Source organism: Hemiscyllium ocellatum, chromosome 26 (genome assembly GCF_020745735.1).
Source record: "Hemiscyllium ocellatum isolate sHemOce1 chromosome 26, sHemOce1.pat.X.cur, whole genome shotgun sequence".
NCBI classification, from domain to species: Eukaryota; Metazoa; Chordata; class Chondrichthyes; order Orectolobiformes; family Hemiscylliidae; genus Hemiscyllium; species Hemiscyllium ocellatum.
In genome coordinates, this window is record NC_083426.1 from 30864732 (window position 1) to 30885093 (window position 20362).

The 20362-nt window shown below is 40.8% G+C and overlaps 1 protein-coding gene across 2 annotated transcripts in view; it reads left to right on the top strand.

Annotated features, from left to right (window-relative positions):
- Positions 1-20362, top strand: part of itpr3 (inositol 1,4,5-trisphosphate receptor, type 3) — a 280397-nt gene that overhangs the window by 223864 nt on the left and 36171 nt on the right. For both annotated transcript variants that reach the window (XM_060845471.1, XM_060845473.1), the window contains exons 39-45: positions 851-1026; positions 8341-8527; positions 12332-12504; positions 13810-14010; positions 17292-17402; positions 18475-18570; positions 19744-19845. In XM_060845471.1, the coding sequence (XP_060701454.1) occupies positions 851-1026; positions 8341-8527; positions 12332-12504; positions 13810-14010; positions 17292-17402; positions 18475-18570; positions 19744-19845 (1046 nt within the window). The remainder of the gene's footprint in view (positions 1-850; positions 1027-8340; positions 8528-12331; positions 12505-13809; positions 14011-17291; positions 17403-18474; positions 18571-19743; positions 19846-20362) is intronic.

Here is a 20362-nt window from a genome sequence, read left to right on the forward strand (position 1 = left end):
TCCCCTCCCCCACTCACCTATTATACTCTATGCTACTTTCTCCCCACCCCCACCCTCCTTTAGCTTATCTCTCCATGCTCAGGCTGTCTGCCTTTATTCCTGATGAAGGGCTTTTGCCCGAAACGTCGATTTCACTGTTCCTTGGATGCTGCCTGAACTGCTGTGCTCTTCCAGCACCACTAATCCAGAACCATGGAAGTATTTGTTCAGTGAAAATTCTGCTGGATCATATCTCTACTATTGTACAGAGCGTGTTTTCAATTTTTAGATAATAGACATTAATAAGAAACTACATTTACAAACAAAGTCATATTTTATAAGCGAAGAACTACATCAAGTGTATGTGCTTTTTTTCATTCATTCACGGAAGGAGCGCATCACTGGCCAGGTTAGAATTTATTACCCATAGGGCAGTTAAGAGTCAGCCATGTTGCTGTGGGGTTGGAGTCACACGTGGACCAGACAAGGATGGCAGTTTCCTTTGCTAAAGGACATTAGTGAACCAGCTGGGTTTTTCGACTCATGGTCATCATTAGACTCTTAATTCCAGATATTTATTGAATTCAAATTCCACAATCTGCCATGGTGAGACGTGAACCTGGGTCCCCAGAACATTATCTGGGTCTCTGGATTAACAGTCCAGTGATAATACCACTAGGCCATTGTCTCCCCCTTATGCTAATCCAACCTTTCATTTGTAATGAACATTAATCATTTCCAACAATAGTTACTATATATCTTTAAGGAACCTTTACTTATTTCCATTTTCTGCATCCTTCAGAGTTGGAATACACTTTATAAGCTGTTACAAGATGGTCATTGCGACCTAAAACCTTTTTTCTTGTATAAGATCCAGATAAATGTCAAGACTGGAACTCGATTGCTCCAATCCAGTGTCGCCTGGACAGGGAAGGAGCCACAAAACTGGTTGCAGATCTCATCACAAGCTCTAAAAGTGACAAGGTTTTCCAGGAGAGTATTTTATTAGCTATTGCCTTGCTAGATGGAGGAAACACTGAAATTCAGGTAACAATCCAATCTGATGATAATAGCCTGAACTTTGTGGTTATAATGAAGCTCATTCTGTCAGAACGTATTATATTCATGACTTGTAAAATTGTCAGCAACTTCTGGGACCTGCTCGATCTCCGTTTCAGGCAGAAATGTAGGAGTTGCTGTTGGTGATACTCTGCTGTGCCCCAAGGTGCACTGTTAGATTTTACAGGTGTAGTCAACACTGAAACTTCAATTTGGTGTGAACTTTAATCTTTCCACACTATTATTGCTGGAAAGAACCATTGGAAATATTCGGCCTTGCTGAATGAGGTGTGACTGAGTTTTTACAAGCATACTAAATCAGGATTATTGTGAAACTGTGTCTCTGACGCAGATGAAGTGCTTTGATATGAATGAATAATGTTCCTTCACCATGATATTTAAAAATCCCTTGTTATTTTTTAAAAATAGCTTTTATTTTTCACATTCGTCATGACATTTAAGTTTCTATCTTAATCCCATATGCATGCTGAATTTTATTTCCCTTTATGCAAAGTGACTTGTAATCCATATGGTTCACTTCTTGAAAGCAAAATACTGTGGATCCCAGAAATCAGGAAAAAAAATGTGTTGAATGCTGGAGAAAGTCAGCAGATCAAGCAGCATCTATGGAGAGAGAAAACAGATCGGTGTTATTCTTCTTCCTCCCAAACCTGAAACATTAACTCTGTTTCTTTCTTGACAGATGTTGCCAGACCTGCTGAGTTTCTCTCGCATTCTCTGTCTGTTTACTTCCTGGTTTACTGGCTCTGTAAGTTCTCCAGTCTGAGTGAATGACCCGTCCACTTGTAAGGACGCTTAAATCTTCCACAAAGCAGCCAAGTTAAACCTGGGACTTGGGTTAGATATGAAAAGTACCTCTTCATTCAAAAGACCATCCTGCCTCCTTTAAGCAGATTTGTTGCCTGTCCCTTGTGCTGAGCTTCAAATGTACTTGTGCTGGCTACCTTGGTGATAGAATTCCACAGCAACAGGATGAGACCCTTAATTGACCACCTCGGGATCTATATTGGCCTCTAGACACAGGTCCTTGACCTGCCGTGATTGACTGATTTGGATGGAACTGAGAAGGTGACTACCATTTACATTCCAATCCCACTGAACTTTATGACCATCTTCCTCCTACCATCCCCCAAACCCCCACCCCCTCCCTATTTATCTCTAAGCCCCCTTCCCCTCCACATTCTTGATGAATGACTTATGCCAGAAACATAGACTCTTCTGCTCCTCGGATGCTGCCTGGCTTGCTGTGCTTTTCCAGCACTACACTTTTCAACTTTGAGTCTGCCTCCTATTCGACCTCCTTGTCTGTTTTTGAAGGTAGACTCAAATTATAAACAATTAATGATGTAATCACATGTCCAACATCATTCCCATAAACTATCTTCATTAGTCTGAGTCACCAGAATCAGTTCTTTGCTTCATCAGTGTTTCGGTTATGTGGCAGACTGGTAACTGTGGAATGTATTGTTTGTGCTCTTGCCCCAGACCTGTGGCCTTCCATCCTTTCAAGTATATGGTGCTGTCTCTGAGCTAGTGCTTTTCAGGATTAGATCAAGTGACACTGTACTTTCTGGAACGCTGGTATTGACCAGAGGGAAATGGGTGGCAACTGGCAGGACTTATTCGACATGTAGGGTAGAAGAGAAAAAAGAAGGAAAATAGAGGATAAAGTTAAGAGAATTCCTGCATAACTCCTCCTCCATGCCAATTGCTGGACAGTGTTGGACAACATCTCTGCATCCAGAGTTGAAACGGAGTGCAGGTTTCCTCCTTTCACCACCTCTTATCATATTGTGCTTGAACCTCCCAGCAGAAACAGAAGGGTATGTGAAAAGCTGGTTGTATGGAGGAGCATGAAGGAAAACAGGAGAGGTGAGAGCTGTCAGTCGTGAGGCTGCAGAAAGAGGAAGAATGCAGAGAGAACAACTGAACAGTAACGTAATAATGCTGATGGTGTCATTGATCATTTTCCAACATTGCCCAATGTGTATTGGACATGAAGCTGTCGACATTGAAGTCCTTCTATATGGAATGTTCTTCGCTATCAAAAAAACAACACATGGCCTCCAACTGCTCCCACTTGGACTTGCATCCTCCAAATGGCATTTTGGATCCTAGGGTCTGTTAAACAAATCTTGCAGTCAGATTTGTGTCCACAAGTCTTCCCTCCTGCTTTTAGTGACCCTGCATTTCCTCTTTGAAGTGCACTGAATGCTTTCAAGTTCAGTCAGAAATACTTTATTGCCCATCTGTTTCCCACATCAATAGATGTATAACTAATAAGCAGTGCTGATAATGCTGAACGTGCACATAATACGAAGGTTTCAACACATTTTCATCTGCCCCCAAGTGAACAGTCACAGGAATCCCATATAGCACCTATTCCATGTCTATTCTTCACTGTGATCAAATTTATAGACTCCAAAACCATCATGCTATTTTTGTGGGGTAAAATAGCAAATACCACACATGGTTTCATCAACAAACAAAAACTCTGTTGGAAAACAAGCACTCGATAATTGATAAGGAATACGGTTGTGACCTGAATTGTCCCCATTAATAAAGCTTTTATACTCTAGGACTGTGTCTGGCTGAACCATGCACTTAGATCAGACCAAAGAATAATTTTGCTTCATTTCACTCCTGGAGATCAGAAAGTGATAGTAAATTTCAAAACTTGTGATTTACGTATAGGTGTTGACAGCATGAAAAGAAAAAAAAAAATTTTCCCTAGAACAAACTGTTCTTAAGAACTCTGCTTGATAGCAAACAGATGCAATAACTCTCTTCTATAATGATTGGCAGATTACAAGTTCTAAAAATACAATCTGTGTTGTGTTGATTTAAACTTAGAGCAGATTCTGGATGGCAGGAGGCAGTGAGTGGTAAATACACAGTGGTATTTGTTTTACATTGATGGCTTTTAATTCCTGGACTTTGTTTAAATGCAGCTAGTCCACTTCACGTCAATAATGGGCAGCACAGTGGCTCAGTGGTTAGCGTTGCTGCCTCATAGCGCCAGGGACCCAGGTTCGATTCCAGCCTCTGGTGACTGTCTGTGTGTAGTTTGCACATTCACCCCGTGTCTGCATGGGTTTGCTCCGGTTTCCTTCCACAAGCACAAAGATGTGCAGGTCAGGTGAATTGGCCTTGCTAAATTGCCCACAGTGTTCAGGAATGTGTAGGTTAGGTGCATTAGTTCAGGGGTAGTTATAGGGCAGAGGAATGGGTTACTCTTCAGAGGGCAGTGTGGATTTGTTAGGCCAAGGGGCCTGTTTCCACACTGTAGGGATCCTAATTCAAAGAGGGCTCAAAGTGACTACCAGAAGACAAAGATCAGATGCCACAAATACAGAAAATTCTGGAAAGTCTCAGGCAGGTCTGGCAGCATCTATGGAGAGAAATCATAGTTAACATTTCAGGTCCAATGACCCTCCTCCAGAACTGAGAAACTAAGAAATGAATGGTATTTATGCAGAAGATGGGATGGAGAGTAAACAATAGGTGGAGATAAAGCCGAAAGAGAGAGAGAAAATGTTGGATAGATAAAGGAGTGGTTAATGATCAGTCTGGGAAAATGGGGACTATTAGTGGCTGACAATGGGCAGTGTGTGGTAGCAGCCCATGTGATGACAAGGTCTGGTGTGTCGGGGTGGAGTAAAGCATGAAGAAAGGTGCTCAAGCTCTAAAATTCTTGAGCTCAGTAATTGAGTCCTGAAGGCTGCAGAGTTGCCAAGTGAAACATGAAGTGCGTACATCCAGCTACACTGAGTTTTGCTGGAGCACTGCAGCAAGCCTGAGACAGATGTTGGCCAGGGAACACGGTGGGGTGTTGAAGGGGCAAGTAACTGGAAGCTCACAGTCTTTTTTGTGGACAGAATGTAGGTCTTCTGCAAAGCAGTCACCCAGCCTACGCTTCCTTTCCCCAATGTAGCAGACACCACATTGTGAGCAGCGAAGCAGTAGACTAGATTGAGAGAAGTGCAGGTAAAGCGCTGATACATCTAGAAGGTGTGTCTGGGGCCTTCAAAGGTGAAGAGGGAGGAATTAAACAGGCAGGTCTTACACCCGATGTGATTGCAGGGGAAGCTGCCAAGAGGCTATGGGGACATGCAGAGAGTGACGGAGGAGTGTACCAAGTATCCCATAGGAAACAGTTCTTGCGGAATGCTGACAAGGCAACTCTGCAGCCTTCTGGTGGCATCCTGAAGAACTGTCAGCTAATGATCCACTGGATATGGATGTTGGTGGGATGGTAGGTGAGGACAAGGGGGACCCTATCCCTGTTGTGGGAATGGAGAGAGGGCGTGAGGGCTGAAGTGCAAGAGATGAGTCAGACACAGCTGGGGGCTCTGTCAACCACAGTGTTGGGGAATCCTTGGTTGAGGAAGAAGGTGGAAATTTTGGAGGTCACCTTCTTGGAGAAGAAGTAACTGGGATAAATGGAATAGCATCTTTACAGAAAGCAGGATGTGAGAATGCATATCCTAGGTAATTGTGGAAGTCAATGGTTTGTAGTGGATTTTAGTGGCTGATCTATCCCAGAAGTGGAAACAGAGGTGTCAAAGAAAGGAACGTAGGAGTCAGAGATGGACCAGGTGAAGGAAAGAGTTGGGTGGAAACTGGAAGTGAAATAAATAAACATTTTTAATTCCAGATGAGAGAGGGAAGCAGCACCAATGATGTAATCAATATAACAGAGAAAGTGTTATGGATGGTGACTGGAGTAGGACTGGAACAAGGAATGTTCCATATACCCCACAAAGAGATAGGCATAACTGCAGGGAATCCCTGACTGACTCCCACGTTACCTTAACTATATGCCACCATCAGACACATTCCCCTCCCCTCCCTTGTCAGCCTTCCAACAAGGATAATTTCCTCCGGGACACCCTGATTCACTCTTCCTTCATTCCCAATAGATCCCCATAGCCTCCTTGCACCTTCTTCTGCAACCACAGAAAGTGAAACATCTACCTGTGTATTTCCTCCCTCCTCAGTATCCACGGGCTCAAATATACCTTCCAGGTGAAGCAGCATTTTACCTGCACTTCACTCAATCTCGTCTACTGCATTCGCTGCTCACAATGTGGTCTCCTCCACACTGGGGAAAGGAAGCATAGGCTGGGTGACTGCTTCGCAGAACATCTACATTCTCTCCGCAAAAAAGACCCTGAGCTTAGAGTTGCTTGCCACTTCAACACCCCACCGTGTTCCCTGGCCTACATCTCTGTCTCAGGCTTGCTGCATTGCTCCAGCGAAGCTCAGTGCAAGCTGGAAGAGCAGCAGTTCATTTTCTGCTTAGGAGCTTACAGCTTTCAGGACTTAATATTGAGTTCAACAATTTTAGGACTTGAGCACCTTTCCCATGCTTTCCCCCACCCCACACACCAGGCCTTGTCATCACATGGGCTGTTACCACACATGACCCATTGTCAACCGCTAATAGTCCCCATTAATAGCTGTTCATTGCCGCAGCTTTTAATGACCTTTTAATCTGTCATATGTCTGTCCAACTGTTTTCCTTCAGTATAAATACCAATTGTTTCCTAGCTTCTCAATTCTACAGAAGGGTCATTGGACCCAAAAAATTAAGTCTAATTTCTCTCCACAGATGCTGCCAGATTGGCTGAGATTTTCCAGCAATGTTTGTTTTTGTTTCAGATTTCCTGCATTTCCAGTTCTTTCCGTTATTTTTGCACAAAGATGAGGTGGTCGCTGCTTGCAAGTTTCTTTTGAAGTGGCACCGAAAGGGTTTTGGGAAGATCCAACATGGAGAGAGTTCATGGTCATAGCAGATTGCCAATTTCCTTATGGAGTCCAGAGAAACCTTCCTGCTCAAGCTGCAGTTAAAATGAAACATCCCCTAACTTAATACGACCTTAATGCATATAGATTCAGGAATCTTCAGAGAGGCACTTCATCCCCTCCAGAACTCTGGAGGTTTCTATTAGACACAGTGTGAAAGGGTTGAACTTTGAGTGGGTAAATAACTACTCATGTTTAACTGCTCAATTACCTGATTTCCATCAAGTAGGGAAGGCTTAGATCAACCTTTAGTAAAATATGTAGATGAGGTAGCAAAGTGCAAGTTAAATAGAAATTTTTGTCAAAAACCTGATGAGATACTTGGAGTCCTGGGATATTACATGCCTTCGCTGTACTGAATAAAATCAAAGTTAAAAATCACACAACACTAGGCTATAGTCCAACAGATTTAATTGGAAGTACTAGCTTTCAGAGTGCTGCTCTTTCATCAAGTGGTTGTGGAGTACACCAGATGAAGGAGCGGCGCTTTGAAAGCTAGTGCTTCCAATTAAACCTGTTGGACTATAATCTGGAGTTGTGTGATTTTTAACATTGTACTCCTTAGCCCAACACCGGCATCTCCAAATCATGACTGAATAAAATCAGTTGTCACAGAACACTCAAATCATGGGGCAATTACTTGCTCAAACTCCAAAAGTCTCCATCCTTCCAATCTTCTTTATTATCATAATCATGGTCATTTTCTTTAATCTTGCCTTGAGTCTCTCAAATATCATCAATCAATTGTTCTGTCACCATTTTCATGCTGAAGCATAGTCTGGACATCTGGATGTCAGAGGAAATAACTCTTGGTTTTTAAAGCTTACAATGGTTTCTTCCTCCAAGCCATGGACAAATGATTGACCACAACCAATAAGTGTTAAGATAGATGAGATTAATATTCACCCAGTTCCATTCCTTTTCTGAATAGGTTTATTAAACAGATGTAAGTAACAGGAGCTGACTTCTGACCTGACCAGAATCTGAATGTCAATTGCATTTTCAAAGTAACATTTATTGCTTTTATAAAATATCATTGTGTTAGTTATTGCTGTCTGCTGTGTTTTTCATAATTTCACTATCTTTTAACACCAAACTGCCTGGGAATGTATTGGTGACATTTTCTCATTTTGTTTTGCTTGTCATTTCTGATTTATTTCCATCTTACCAAAGTCTTAACTTATATCACAATACATTTAATGTCTACTTTTGCATTTTTGCTATTTGATCACACTGTCATCTTTGTAAATTAAATCTTTTGTGTTTTTGAGTTATTTTGTAGCAGAAATAAGGGAGTTTTATCTCAATCTACTGTCAATCAAACATGTCTTCACAGATATTGCTGAAGAAAGTGACCTTTTGGGTTGAAGCTTATGACCTTTAGCTTTCGATTTCCTGTATCATGTGAATGTTTGTGATTTGAGATACAACATGTTTGCTAATATGTACAGTCAATCCATATTTTGTTTCTAGAATTCCTTCTACAGCCTTATGACTAGCGACAATAAATCAGAAAAGTTTTTCAAGGTGCTTAATCAACGTATGAAAGTTGCCCAGCAAGAAATCAAAGCAAATGTTTCAGTCAACATGAGCGATCTGGGAGGCAAAGTGGCAAATGTGCACGAGAAAATGAATCCTATCCTTGCAGCTGGTCATAAAGGTTAGAGCATCCTTATTGATACTTTCACTGCCCTGTTAAATCCAACACAAACTATGAAGCTGGGAAGGAATTAAACAAAAAACAGAAAATGCTAGAAATACACAAAAGGTAATATTTGTGGAGAAAGAAACTGAGTGAATGTTTTAGGTCAGTGGATTTTCATGAGGGAAGAAATACATCTTTAAAATTTCATTTGAATACAGATGTCATGGATGACATCTCCTTTCCTGAATTGGCCTGAGACAAATTCAGATTGTTCACAATCTTGGATTGATTTGACCCTGAGGTGAGTTTGTGACTGCAAATCCATGCCATCATTAAATCCAATTCTTTCCACCTCAGTAACACCACCTCAGCTTTAGCTCACCTGCTGAAACTGTCATCCATGACTTTGTTACTCCTAGACTTGACCATTCTAATAAATCACTTATTTGAATGGAGTCTCATTGATATCCATCATTCAGGGTATTCTAGGAATCAGCTCCTGAAAGCTGCTGGCCTACCTCTATACCTACTGACCTCATCAAAAATTGCTGAGGTTCCCATGCATCCTCCTAGCTGGTAGAGATCACAGGTTTAAATGTTGCTGTCAAAGGAGCAGTGATGAGTAGCTTCACTGAACTTTCTACACGTTGTTTTCTGCTGCTACTATTTGCTGGTGGTGAAGGGAGTAAATACTTAAATTAGTGGATGGCATGCCGATCAAGCTGTCCCCTTTGTTCTGAATGGTGCTGAGCTTCCAGAGTGCTGTTTGATGCCACACCTATCCAGGTAAGTGGAGATTATTCCATGACTTGTGCCTTGTAGGTAGTGATGGACTTTTGGGAATTAAGAAGTGCATTAATCTTCACAGAATTTCCAGACTCTGACCTGCCCTTATAGCTACTTTATAACTAGTCCACCTCAGGTTCTGGTCAGTTGTAACTTCCCAGTATGTTGATAGTATTGAATTCAGTGATGGCACTGCCATTAAATGTCAAGGGAAGATAGTTGGAATCTCACCTGTTGGAGATGTCTAGCACTTGTGAGGCACAGAGATTTATTGTCACTTACCTGCCCGAGCCTAAAATTCGTTTGGAGTCTTCCTGCTCATGGACAGATGTTTCATTATCTGAAGCATTGCAAGTGGTATTGAACAATGTGCAATCACCAGTAAAGATCCCCATTTCTGACCTTATGATGGATGGAAGCGTTTGTGTGATTATTGAAGCAACTGAAGGTTGTTGGGTTGAGGACACCATATTGAGGAAATTCTGGAACCGAAACGATTGACTGCAGTCAGTCACAACTAATGGCTAGTATAATTCTAACCACTGGAGAGTTTTCATTCTGATTCCATTGACTTCAACTCAGGCTCCTTAATGCCAGACTTGGTCAAGTGCTGACTTGATGTCAAGGTGATGTCAATGGTGGAGTGAGGGATATGCCAAGCCACGAGGTTATAGATTTAGATTTTATAGAGAGAAGTCATCATGTGCAGTTAACATCACTGGTCTAGTTATTCAGAGATTCAGACAAGTACTCTGTATATATCTCAAATATCTGATACACCTACACATCCCACCAGTTGGTGGCATTTAAATTCAACTGTTAAATTTGGAACGTATAGCTAGTCCCAGTAATAGTGGCCAAGCTGACTATCATTGACTGTTGTATAAACCCATCCAGTTTACTAAAGTCCTTTAGGAAGGGAAATCTGTCTGAATAAAACAAAGAACTGATGGAAACCTGAAACAAAATCAGAAAGTGGATAAAGAAACTCAGCAGGTCTGTTGGCACCTGTGGAGAGAAAACCAGAGATAACATTTTGAGTCCAGTGATGCTTTGTCAGAATCTGCCATCTTTACCTGGTCTGGCCTATACCTGACTCTAGACTCACAACAGTGTGGTTGACTCCTAACTGGCCTTTGGAATAGTCTAGCAAGCCACTCAGTTCAGGGGCAAAGGATGATCACAAACGCTTGCCTTGTCAGCAGTACCATCATCCTGTATAAGGATAAAGGTAAAAATGTTTGTGGTATTCTGCTGTTGCTGATAGCCCTTATGTATGCCCAGGTTTGAGCTGCTATATCTTTTCTGGATTTAGCACAGTGGTAATGTCATAAAATCCATTGAGGATATCCTGAGTATGCAAATGGGACAGAATCATAACAAGAAAATTGAATTGATAATTTTTTCCTATTCTTTAAGGACAGATGCATGTGTGCTGGGTCGCATTGTAAAGGCAAGATCCAGTATGTTTTTATTTCCCATCTACTGCAGGATCTGCTTTACAGAAATGTCCTTCAGGACTCAACCAGCTCGGTTAGTAGTGGTGTTAATAAGGCAACATTGGGGTTGGACGTACCTCATCCTGAGGATACTCCATACCTCGCCTCCCTCAGTTCTTCCTCCAAGTGATGTTCAACAGGGCAGAGTACTGGACTCGTTGACTGATAGTGTAATGTGAATCATGATGATTTATTTATTGTAACTCGCATTTTGTAGTGAATAATACAGTAAAATACAGTGAAAAACTTCAACAGTCAGCACAATCCAGCACCATTTTGAATAGTTTAAGAGTAAAAAGGATAAAAGACATAACTAAAGGAGAGTCCTTGATCCTGAACCAGTTCACCAACAACACCTGAGCTGCCACCCCTCCTCTTTGGCCTGCAGGTGTCCCCACTCTGGGCCTACTGCAACACAGAGTCCCTGGACTGTGCTGCCAGACCAGATCACTGCTGTCTCACCATGAATCTCACTCTGGCCACCCTCCTCACTGGCACCACCATCTTAAAGTCTGTGCCACCCTCTTCTCCGATCGCTTTGCCACCACAGCCGCTGCCAGCCCCGAATGCTGGGAGGATGTCCCAGCTGCTGACACGGCCTCCAATCACCATGAAGAGCCAGATCCTCCACAGCCTCCAGCTGCCAGGAGAAGCCACAATTCTGCACATGGCCTACTTTAGCTGCCATGTTGATTTCCCAACTAACTTGCCACAAAAGGCTCCAAAAGAAAGAAAAATGAAAGGAAAGAAATGAAAAAGAAAGAGTAGAAGTAAAAAGAATGCACGTGGGGTAGATGAGCCTCAGGCAACAGCCTGCCTGCAGTCATGCTACTCTGCTGCCATTTTGAATCCTTGTAGTCAGCAGGAGCTCCTTGGCTGTGTTTGACCTGAAGCCTTGAGACTGGGTTCAGAATCAATGTTGAGGACTCTCAAAGCACTCTGTCTTTTCTGGGTCTGCCCTGCCAATGGGACCAGACATGTCAAGGGATGATGATGGTTCCGGCTGTCATATTGTTAGGGAGTATTTGGTTATTAAGCTGTGTCAGATTTTAGCTTCACTCTTCTGTGGGAGAACCCTCCAAATGTTGGTATAAATCAGAGACATTAACAAGGTGAACTTTTGCAGGATTGAAAGGGCTAGTTACCCCAATAAACTGCAGCTTGCATAGATTCAGTAACTCTGTCTCAGGAGTGACTAGTTTTCCAAGTGATAATTTTTTAATGAGTAATATGACTTTGTAGTTGCTGAGGCTATCTTGATCTAAGTAATCATAATAAAGAAGAAATAGGCAATTAGAAGGAATTATATCATGAAATCCTCAATGCCTTGGACTCATACTGTGCAATATTAGTAACAAACACATTAACACCTTACCATAAAACTCATCGATTCTTTTAATGAAGGCATTAACATCTGTTCTTGTAATGGATGAAGAAGTTTCATATAGACATTTAATGTGTTTGACAGTAATATTGGATAGTGCCAAAGGATTTTGTTTCTGTTGAATTTCAATCATTGCTTGTTTCCCCTTAGGAAAAGATGTCCATCTTTTGATGGCAACTACTCACAACAGGTCACAGATGAACACATTAGGAGACGCAGCACATGGACAAAAGGATGCTGAAATCAGCCCAGCAGTAGCAATAATGCAGCCCATCCTACGCTTACTCCAGCTATTGTGTGAAAACCATAATAATAACCTCCAGGTTAGAACACCTGTTCTTTATAAGTTCCCTCAGTGATGCTAAAATTGTGATTAACTTTAATGTCCGTGGTGTTTCGGTCAGGGTTTTCAAAAGTTTTAGTGGACCGGTGGACAAATTATAAGACGAGTCACATTAGCAGATAAATAATTCATGTGACATTGGATGGTATGCCGCGTCTTGAGTGTTGTTAGAGTTGCACCCATTCATGCAAGTGGGGATATTCCATTACATTCCTAACTTGTGCCTTGTAGATGGTGAACAGACTTTGAGATTCAGCAGGTAAAGGATTCTTAACCTGTCATCTGCTGTTTTTACCACAATATTCTTATGGCTAGTCCAGTTCAGGTTTTTGTCAATGGTAACTTGTAGGATGTTGATAAATTAGGATCAGTGATGGTATTGCCAATGAATCAGAGCAGTAGGGGCATGGAACACACTGCGTGCAACAATAGTAGGCTCGCCAACTTTAAGGGCATTTTTTAAATGGTCATTGGATAAATGTATCGATGAAAATGGAATAGTGTAGGATAGATAGATTTCAGATTGGTTCCATAGGTCGGCACAACATCGATGGCTGAAGGCCCTGTACTGCACTGTTATGTTCTATGAATGTCAAGGGGTGATAGTTAGATTTTCTTTTTGTTTTAGAGATTATCATTGCTTTGTACTTGTGAAGCTCAAATTTTACATGCCAATTGTCAGTCCAAACCTCAATCATGCCAATTGCAGTAATAAAACAGATCACATGACCCCAATCCATTTCAACTTTCCATTGGCATCTATGATTCCCCATAAGCATACTTTTATGACCCATTTCATCACAATTGTGGCTTTGTACAATGTTAGTACAAATCACGGAATCAGAGGCACACTGTTGACAATTCTCTTTTCTTTGAAATCAATGGCTATAACATCTTGGGTAATATGCCGGTAACAGTTTTGAGAGGCTGCCCATATGGGCCTCAATACACTTGTCAATGGGTTTCCCATGAACATATTTATGATGTTACCATAATGCAGCAGCGTAAACTAGTAAATAAAATAACATTTCTAGCAAAGTTTGGGATATGAAACAAAGTACTAATACTTAATAGTGCACTATTTGGCAGGGCCTATTTCGATTACTTGGTCACTGGCTTTGTCACTTAAGCATATGCTTGAATGTTAAAAATTATTCTCTTGATACTAACATTTTAGTTTTAGGAATTACTCAAGAAGTTTAAACAACATCTTGGTCAGCATCTAAACCTTGCACTTGATCAGTGGTAATCTTTTTTCTTGATTGATAATGCATTTCCTCAACAGAATTTCCTCCGTTGTCAACACAACAAGACAAATTACAACTTAGTCTGTCAGACTCTGCAGTTCTTGGATATTATGTGTGGGAGCACCACTGGAGGCCTGGGGCTGCTGGGGCTGTACATCAATGAGCATAATGTGCTACTCATTATACAGACCCTGGAGACACTAACAGAGTACTGTCAAGGACCATGCACTGAAAACCAGGTACATGTTAAGTCGAGCATTACTGAACTGTGCGATGTGGTGCAGATATGAGTGTCAGCTTCCATTTGATATTGCAAGCTGACACAAACTGTAAAACAAAAATCTGTTTTGTGCCAACATTGCTTACATGGATTCTGATTTTCTTACCTGGGTCTGGTGCACAGAGGCAGGAGAACTCCTGGCTCCACATGCCCAACATTCAAACCTGCCTACCCATACTCTCCCTTTTGGGTCCAGAGGGGCTGGCAAACTGGATCGCATACCACGCCAGCTGGCCCAGGAAATGCTGTGGACACTGCCAATTACTAAAGCAGACTGTTCCCTGGAGCTGCAGCTTTGTGACCAGAATAAAGCAAAAGCATAACATATAAAAACGTCCTCCAATTCTCACCTCTTGCAGCCCCTCCCCCACTGCCATTCAGTTCCCAGATCACCCACAACCCCATGCCCTGTCCATGCTGAGCAATGTTGACTCTTGGCACCTTAGCCTCTCTATCCATTTCCCATGACACTTCATACGCTACCTACTGGCACACTATTTAATCAGACCAACTTAATGCCTACTTCTAGCCACCATCTATTCCCTTTCACTGGCCTTGTCTACTCACCTAAATACCAACTCATGCAGGAGAAAAACTTTAAAGATCGACAACTCAATGTTCCATATGCAGTTAAGATATTTAGAAGAGCGCACTTTTTCGTAGAAAACAGTTTGACAAATTTTGACAATTTTGCCACTTCTTTATAGACATAATGGACCTTCTACAGATTTGCCAGTTCTAATAGACTTATGTACCTTTTGATGCATGATCTACTTTATAGTTAACAATGCCAAAGGATACCTGACAACGCCCCTCACTCCTAAGGATGTCTGGGAGATATATTGGTGCCACATCCACAGGGATAGCAGCGCACCAAAGGATACACTGAATACCTCGAAGATATGTGTTAATCACAGACCCACTCAGCGCTGGTCTGCTCTGCACATTCCAGGTCCCATACTGCAGAAATACTGAAATGGGTTGGTTGTAAGCGGCAGCTGGTTCTTTAAATAACCAGTTGTCTCCAGGAACTGCACATACTTGGAAGCCGAGAGGACTCCATTCCTGCCCTGTAGAAATAGGAAGTTCTATGTTTAGGGGAGGGATTTGTGATTTCAGGCCACTTCTATCATTTTCACCACATCAGGAAAGTCTTCCATCATGGTGAAAATTTGGGCCTGTGTGTTACCATCGGGACGTTGCCTGTATTCGGCAGACAAAGATAGATGATGAATATTTCTGGCACATTAATGCAAGATTTCTTTTTTTATTTTTGTTGCACTATGAAATTCAGGATAGGGATTAATTTGTTTTTTTACAATAACGTATCATTATTGTGAGAGTCACTTTTGGAAAGTTAGCCATCACAGCAATGTCTGAAAGAAATACACATGAAAACATATAAGAACAAAAAATGGAAGCATTCAGTGGGTCAAGCAGTATCTGTGGAGAGAGCAGAATTAAATACAGGCAAAAACAATGGCACTTGGTCCCACTTAATTTCAGGAAAGGCTGCATTAGTTTTCTGTTGGGGAAATAACCCCATTCCCCCATTTGATTAATTCGGAAGTTGGAAGGAGTTGATGTACGATGCCCAGCTCCTGCTGCATTGGGCTTAATTAGGCTCGTTATTGAACCATTGGGCACCTATCATCCCTGAGACCTCAAAGGGGTACAATTTTAAATGGGTACAAGAACAGCGGGACCTGACTATATGTGCACAGAACATTGAACATGGCAGGACAAGGTGAAAGTAGTCAATAAGGCATCCAGTGTTCTTGGCTTTATTAATAGGGACATAGAGTACAAAAGCAGGGAGGTAATGTTGAACTTGTGTAAGACACTTGTCAGACCTCAGTTGGAGCTGAAAATATGTTGTGGAAAAGCGCAGCAGGTCAGGCAGCATCCAAGGAGCAGGAGAATCGACGTTTCAAGCATGAGCCCTCCTTCAGGAAGAAGGGCTCATGCCCGAAACGTCGATTCTCCTGCTCCTTGGATGCTACCTGACCTGCTGCACTTTTCCAGCAACACATTTTCAACTCTGATTTCCAGCATCTGCAGTCCTCACTTAGACCTCAGTTGGAGTATTGTGTATAATTCCAGATGCCAAAGGATGTTAAAGACAAAGTGCGCGAGTGATTTACAAGGTGAATCCACAAATGAGAAACTTCAATTATAAGGGTATATTAAAGAATTTGGGATTGTTGTTCTTAGAGAGAAGAAGGGTAAGATGAGATTTGGTAGAGGTTTTCAAAATCATGACTGGGCTAGATGGAGTAGTTATGGAGAAGTTCCCACTTGGAAAACAAGAGAACATGGTTTTAAAGTGATGCGCAAGAGAAACAAGAGTTTGTGAGAAAAATCTTTTTTCATACAGTGGTAGTATGGGTCTGGAATGCACTGCCTGGAATGAGGTGGAGGCAGGTTTAATTGAGACATTCAAGGGGGCATCAGATGACTGGATACAAAGAGTTGGCAAGGGGATGGGGAAGAAAAAGCAGGAGATTAGCATTTGATAAGATACTTCTTTGATGGTCCAAATGGCAAGGTCACTATAGTTCAATTGTAGCTCAGAGTCCCTTGTTATGAAGTGCTTTGCCCACTTAGAATGTAAGTGGGGTGCTGAAAACTACATCTTGCTCTTGCCTTCAAACCCTTAGCTCTACCCTCTCCCATGGCATTCATCCCACAATTCCCATGCTTCCTTCACCATTGGCCTGGGGTCCCTTGGTAATCTTTTACATTACTGGCAGTTGCTACCACTCTCACTCGCACTCCCAACCTTGAGGCACTGGCATCTGATTGTTTTATAGCTCTTGGAGGGTAGGACTTTTGCTGTCCGGACACTGGATCTCAGGCCATCTAAAATGCCTGAAGAACTCTTATTTCTGTCAGGGATATCCCAAGGAACTGATCCCTGTTGGCCCACCCAGTTAATATTTCATGTCACATGCAATCGATGGGGCAGCTTGTTAATTGATTGTTTAAATTTAATCTTCACAAAATGGGAAATTGCTGAGACATAGTCAATGTCAATCAATGTTGCAATCCATATTAGTTTCATAGTCAAAGTGCTTACCTGTGAGTATTTTTGTTGAATGTATGCATGTTAAAATATTTAAAAATGTCAACTCTGGTCTTTTGGTTGTATCAGGAGAAAGCATGGCTTTAGTAAGTAATATGTTTCCTATGTATTGCTGTAAGCTACTTTAGCAGTTTGTTTGATTTTTCACTGTTTAGACTTGCATTGTATCTCATGAGAGCAATGGGATTGATATTATCACTGCACTGATCCTGAATGATATCAGCCCACTCTGCAAGTACAGAATGGACCTAGTACTACTACTAAAGGTAAGGAGAGGTCTCAGCCAAAACACTGATAACAGATTCATCCTATTTTTAATGTAATCCATGCTAATATATTACACTGTAAAATATGTTGGTCCAAGTAGAAAATGAACAAAAAGGCAATGCCAAATTCAGTACCGAACATAAATCAGAACCGATATTCATTCGTTTGGACCTAATCCATTGAAGTCAGATTTATCTTCTAGTTGTGAATGATTTGGCTCCTCAATTACTGCAGCAAATAATATTTAAGGTCTTTGCAGTTTTTTTTGACATTGGTGTTGGCATAAAATGGGACTTGTTTTATATATTTCCTATGAAAAATTTACACAATGTTTACCAGTTTCTACCGATAGAATCTTTACCAAACAATTCTTGCATCAGTCATGTCTTTGGGGCTGATTGATTAAAAAAGCTATTTTTATACAATGCCTTTCATGACCTCTGGAACTCTCAAGGCACGTTATAGCCAATGACATGGTGTTATAGGGTAGTCACTATTGTAACATTGGAAACAATGTAGCCAATTTCTGGACAATAAACTCCCAGCAAGGCCTTTTTAACTTATTTCTTGTGATTTTGAGTGAGGGATAAATATTGATCAGGTCACAGGAAATAATTCCCTTACTATTTTTTGCACTAGTGTTATTGGAGCTTTTATGTGCATCTGAGGAGGCTTGTCTCATCCAAAAGGCAGCTTCTCCAAGATGCTGCATTCCCTCAGTACATCACTGGAATATCAGGCTTAATTTTTGTGCTCAGGTCCTGGACTGGGGTTTGAACACACAACCTTCAGGTTCTAGCAAATGCACAAATGATCCCAAAAAAACCCCTCTCATCTTTTAAAAATTTAGCTTTCTGATGATGCATTGAAAGTAGGAAAATTGTCATCTAAATCTTAGAAATAGTAACATAACTCATAAAACCATTGGAACTTTTGCTTTCAAAATGAAAAGTAGATTCATGAAGTTTGATTCTACAAATGTTTTCATTAAAATACATTTATCACTTCTTTTTGACAGTAATATTAGTTAAGTTAATTTCTCAGCTATTGTGTTTAATATCTTTACAACAGGACAATGCTTCAAAGCTTTTACTTGCTCTCATGGAGAGCAGACATGACAGTGAAAATGCAGAAAGGATCCTCTTCAATTTGAGGCCTCAGGAACTGGTAAGAGCATTAAACTGTTGTTTTCAAAATATTTGATTTACGGCTTAAATCTCTAACTCAAGCATATCACTTTGTGAGGGTTTGCTATTGAACTCTGCCTGAATATTAGTGAAATGTGTTAGCTAAAAGTGTGAAATACAACAGAATACACTAGAAACACTCAGCAGACCATGTAACATCTGCGGAGAGTGGAAGATAAGGATTAGTGTTTCAGGTCTATTATCTTTTATCAGAAACTTGACTTCTGATGACAGGTTCATGATATCTACAGGTGCTGCTTGACAGGCTGAGTGTTTTCACTGTTTCATGGTTTATTTCAGTTTTCTAGCACTGCAATATTTTGTCATTTGACTGACTGAAGAGCTGTCCGCATAATGCAACACTTGTGAAGAAAAATTGATAGTTACGAAAAATTGTTATGCAAATCACGTTGGTATTGAAGAAGGCACTTGTATTTATATACCCTTTCACAGGTTCAGAGCAATCCAAAACACTTAACAAATTAAGTACTTTTTAAAAAAAATCTAGTCACTGTTATATAGGTAAATATCACAGCTAATATTGCTTACAACAGTGTCCTGCTAACAGTAAATTAGATGTTATGTAGTACCATAAGATCTCTAAGATTCACTTCAACAAACAGATAAGGTGCAGTTTAATGTCTCATCCAAAGGACGCAACAATCAATCAGTGCAGCACTGTAGTGGTAGACTAGATTAAATACTTAAGCAATGGCATTCTGTCTCAGAGGCAAGAATTCTAATATATCAACATTGTTGCATGCAAAGCACTTTCTAAATTCTATAAAGGTGGAATTTTTCATTTGTCTAACAGTATGTCTGATAAAAAAACCTCATAAACAAAAAGCTGTGCCATTCACATGAACTAAATTAGCCCAGTAAAAGGAATCCTATTACTTTAAGAACACATTTAAAATCAAACAAACTCTCCAGTCTAGTGGCTTCAATTAAAGCTATATATTTATTGGAATGTACTTTGTGACACCATTTGCTATTAAAATCTTTGGCTCTAACTAAGTTCTGATGTGCCATTGCTGTGACAAAAGAGTGTATGAAAGAAATAAAAGTCACATCATGTTACACGTTGATGTGACTGCAAGCATATTTCTGTTACAACTATTTAATTATTTCCATCCAAATGATGCTTTTTAAGGTTAACGTGATTAATAAGGCTTACCAACAAGAAGAAGAATGTGAGAATTCAGAAGTTTCTCCAAGAGATGTCGGACACAACATTTATATTTTAGCCTTGCAGGTAACACTGTTTCCCTTTGGTTCTTTGAAAATTGCTGTTTACTTCCCTTTCTCTTTGCTTCATGGGTCATGAAACCCAGTGGAGAGAACAGACTGTGTGGTATCAAGTAGAACATAACATAGGGATCAATGGGAGAATACAGTCTAGCTGCTGTTAGTGGAAGATTACACTGTTCAAAGGGCTGACTATGTAATTGCCAGACTCAGAAAATATCTTTGATTTGACATGATATATTCATTAATCCAGGTGGCTGCATTATTTGCAAAATTCTTGCTGTGAAATATATATCTGCAAAAAATGTGAATTCTGCAAGAATGAAGTTGGATGGGGTGGGGAAAAAGTTATTCCAGATAAAATAAATTTGCGCAAGTTGCTACTGAACACAGGCAGCAGTATTTCTAAATGATCAGTGTTCCCAGCATCATGTTTGCGTCTGATGACTACAAAGCTGAAAATGTGTTGCTGGTTAAAGCACAGCAGGTTAGGCAGCATCCAAGGAACAGGAAATTCGACGTTT